Raw genomic sequence first — 3,174 nt, 5'->3', positions numbered from 1 at the left:
CCATCCGCTTACCCGTCGCATTAACATGCCAAGTCTGCTATGCGACTGGTCAACAGTGCGTCCGACAACAAGTGCCGCAACGTCGTCTGCATAACTGACCAGGCCTGACTCTTCGGGCATATCGAGTCTCAGCAGACTATCGTAGGAAGCGTTCCAGAGGCCCGGCCCTAGGATGGATCCCTGTGCTACTCCCGACGTGATTTCAATCCTCCTTTGGCCTCTAATGTCTCATAGAGCAGGGAGCGGTCTTTCAGATAATCCCTCAATATCCGCAAGAGAGAGCTTGGCGCGTAAAAGGAGTTCTCTAGTGTGTCTAGTATATCTGTCCCTCTTAGCGTTATGAGAAGCACTATCCGTCGAGATCGGCGGCTGTGTGCCTCGGCTCGATTAACGGCATCTACCACCTCCATAACAGCATCCACTGTAGATTTCCCTTTTCTGAATCCAAACTACCTTGCCAATAAGTCCCCGGCAGTACGGATCGCTTCAGCGAGTCTACCCCTAATGAGCTTCTCGAGGACTTTTCCGGCCGACGGGAGCTAGAGGTCTCCTTTACCCTTACTGATCCACGCGAGTCTGGCCACTTTCAAGCAGGTGTTGAACACTTCAAGCAGCAATTCTAGCTGTTGGCGGAACACTAGTTTGTAAACTTCCGCCGGGCTGCCATCATGACCTGGCGCCTTCCTGTTTTCATAGTGAGAACCGCTCTTCGAATCTTGCCTTTGTGCATGACAGATTGGAAAAGAACTTCAAAGCGAAATAATATTGAAGTAGAAGTGCGCCAAGTTTCCTTGCAACAATGCATCATTCTGCACTGCCTGCTATCTGTCCCTATCCATCAATATTGGCCACCTTTGGGTATACATACATTTTTCAGTTGTTGTGTTCTCGTGAAATCGAATTAGTGAAAGGAGGGCTTGAAATTCTCTAAGCCTGTCCGCTGCGCGCAAATATGGAAGCATGCAAAGGTTGGCTGACTGTATGCCGCCAAAAGAGTGTAAGACCGGCACGATCGTCTACAAAAAGAAGACTTAACTAAAAGAAACAGAAATACTACGGCTGGGAAGTAGAAGGGGATAATTTTCTGGAAATCGCCAGGAACAGTGAACTGTTTTACAAAGTAACACTATTATTATCGAGCAATGGTAATTTTCACAATCTTCATCCCTTAATCTCTTGAATTAGCAGGTAATGCCAGTTGTTGTTAGTTCCGCATTCCATTTTTCGATGGTTTTTCAATCCATTATTAAAATATTATTTATCCAAAAAAATTAACTGAAGTTAGACTTAAAATCATCAAGCGAAACCCCCAGACAAAGCAACTTCTATTCATGTCAATGTCATTGTCAAACTGCATCAAATGCCAATTCCATACCTCATTTGGCAATTATACAAAATTTTCAGTTTTTAAAAAGCTAATTCCTTACTTCCCTTTTCGGAATGGATTCCACCCGGAAATTGCCCCTCAACATAGATACTGATACAGAGGATGGTAACTAATCACAAGAATGATGAGAATTTATTGCATTAGTCATTGCTAACCCTTTTCCAGAGGAACCCATCCTAGTTGCGAACGTACATAGAACTGTTAAAATTGGTCCTAATGGTACCAGAATGATCGAAATTGTCGAAACAAATGATCGTGGGAAAACCAGGTCAGTACGTAGGAATCTCCAAATCCCAGCAGGAAAAGGACGGGGAATATCAGGAGCTGAGCAAACGGCTCTTGCAGAAGAACAAGCCTACGAACTATTTTTGCAGGACGTAAGTAAACAGTACCGAGGGGGACTTCTACTACGAAGCAATTACCGCTTCAATGTAGGCAATATGTAGTCTTGATATATTTCAAAATCCCAAATTCTGTAGAAAGAAAAAATCTTCCTTTTAGTCTACACAGTCTATGCGGTCCTCCGCTGGAGCGAATGGGGGTCGGTTCGATAAGTTTGGAAAGGGTAGAAGCCAAACACCAGCAAATCGGGGCCGCCAAGTGGAAACCTTGAAATCCAATCTAAAAAGTATTTGGAATTATGTAGGTTCACCTGTTATGTTATTAAAGTGTTGAGTTGTAGGTAATACCCGAGACCGTGTCCCTCGGCCATGATGCAGCTTCATAATTCTGTAATCTTAACATTTTGGTAAATATCGGCAATGGAACAAAATTAGTACTAAACAATGGACTTTCAAAATTCATTATGTAAGTAAAAGAATTGCTGAAAATGGGATAAGTTTGACAAATAAAAAACAGAATAAAATGTTTCTGTTTCATTAAAGACAGGGGATCTGACAAACTTCAGCATACAAAATGATGTTGTCATTAAGTTTTCCGCCCACGAATTGCCTCTGTACAGTTTTTGAGGCGGATAGGAATTGCACGGTGCAGGTTTCCGAGAATCCTGGGTCAGTTCTGAAATTTTCATCAATCTCGATGAGTTCTACACTCCTAAGCAGTAATTCTAATGTATGATTATCGCCTGTCGATTCCGGACGATTAGTCAGGCCATCGACAGGTCACACGAAACTAATAAAAAGTACCAGTTCCTTCCTTCGGACAATCGATTGAATAGATGTAAAAATTATTATGGAGGAAAGACGATCCTCACCTACATAAAACGAACGATTTCAAAAAGTTCTAACCACTCCCGTCCGCATAAAATAGCTCCTTTAGATGCAATGATCCACATATTGTTCTCTGTCCCGCCTCAGTGCCGAAAACTTACAAAGGGAAGGCATCATCATCGACATCCGAGTTAAGAACGGCTATTGAAAACCTTATGAAGACAAGTCGGGAAGCAGGGAACTAAATGCTTCTGGTATGAAGTAGTTGAACCCAAGCCGGTTTTGAAAGGAGGAGGGATAGATAGCTTCAGTCTAAATGGCTGTACACCACTGTAGCGTTTCTGGGGGTTGATGAAGAAAGTGTCGCAACTTTACAGTCTTTCAGGTTACTCATTGAGGAAGCTGTCACCACACCTGGCAGTAAGGTATAAAATGCAAATCCAAAATTCAGGAGAAGGAGAAATTTCAGGTCCGGTACGGGTAACCGGGAGTCGTCTGACTTGGTGACTGGGTCGAGTTCCGATATTAACCGGGCGGCGTCGAAACCGCTAATCGTGGGGTGGTTCAACGTCTAAGTTCCTCAATGAACAGAAGCATTGCTCCGCCTGCTGCAGCTGT

General features: G+C 43.5%; 1 protein-coding gene across 1 annotated transcript; it reads left to right on the top strand.

The window, feature by feature from the left end:
* The first annotated feature begins 1,331 nt into the window (after positions 1 to 1,331).
* LOC119649669 lies at positions 1,332 to 2,252 on the top strand. The gene is made up of 4 exons (XM_038051929.1): positions 1,332 to 1,492; positions 1,553 to 1,764; positions 1,889 to 2,015; positions 2,070 to 2,252. The coding sequence occupies exons 1-4, from the start codon at positions 1,441 to 1,443 to the stop codon at positions 2,099 to 2,101; spliced, it is 423 nt and encodes a 140-aa protein (XP_037907857.1). The 5' UTR covers positions 1,332 to 1,440; the 3' UTR covers positions 2,102 to 2,252.
* Positions 2,253 to 3,174: the final 922 nt, after the last annotated feature.

Source organism: Hermetia illucens, chromosome 2, assembly GCF_905115235.1.
Source record: "Hermetia illucens chromosome 2, iHerIll2.2.curated.20191125, whole genome shotgun sequence".
Taxonomy (NCBI): Eukaryota; Metazoa; Arthropoda; class Insecta; order Diptera; family Stratiomyidae; genus Hermetia; species Hermetia illucens.
This window is presented reverse-complemented; position numbering and strand designations above follow the sequence as displayed.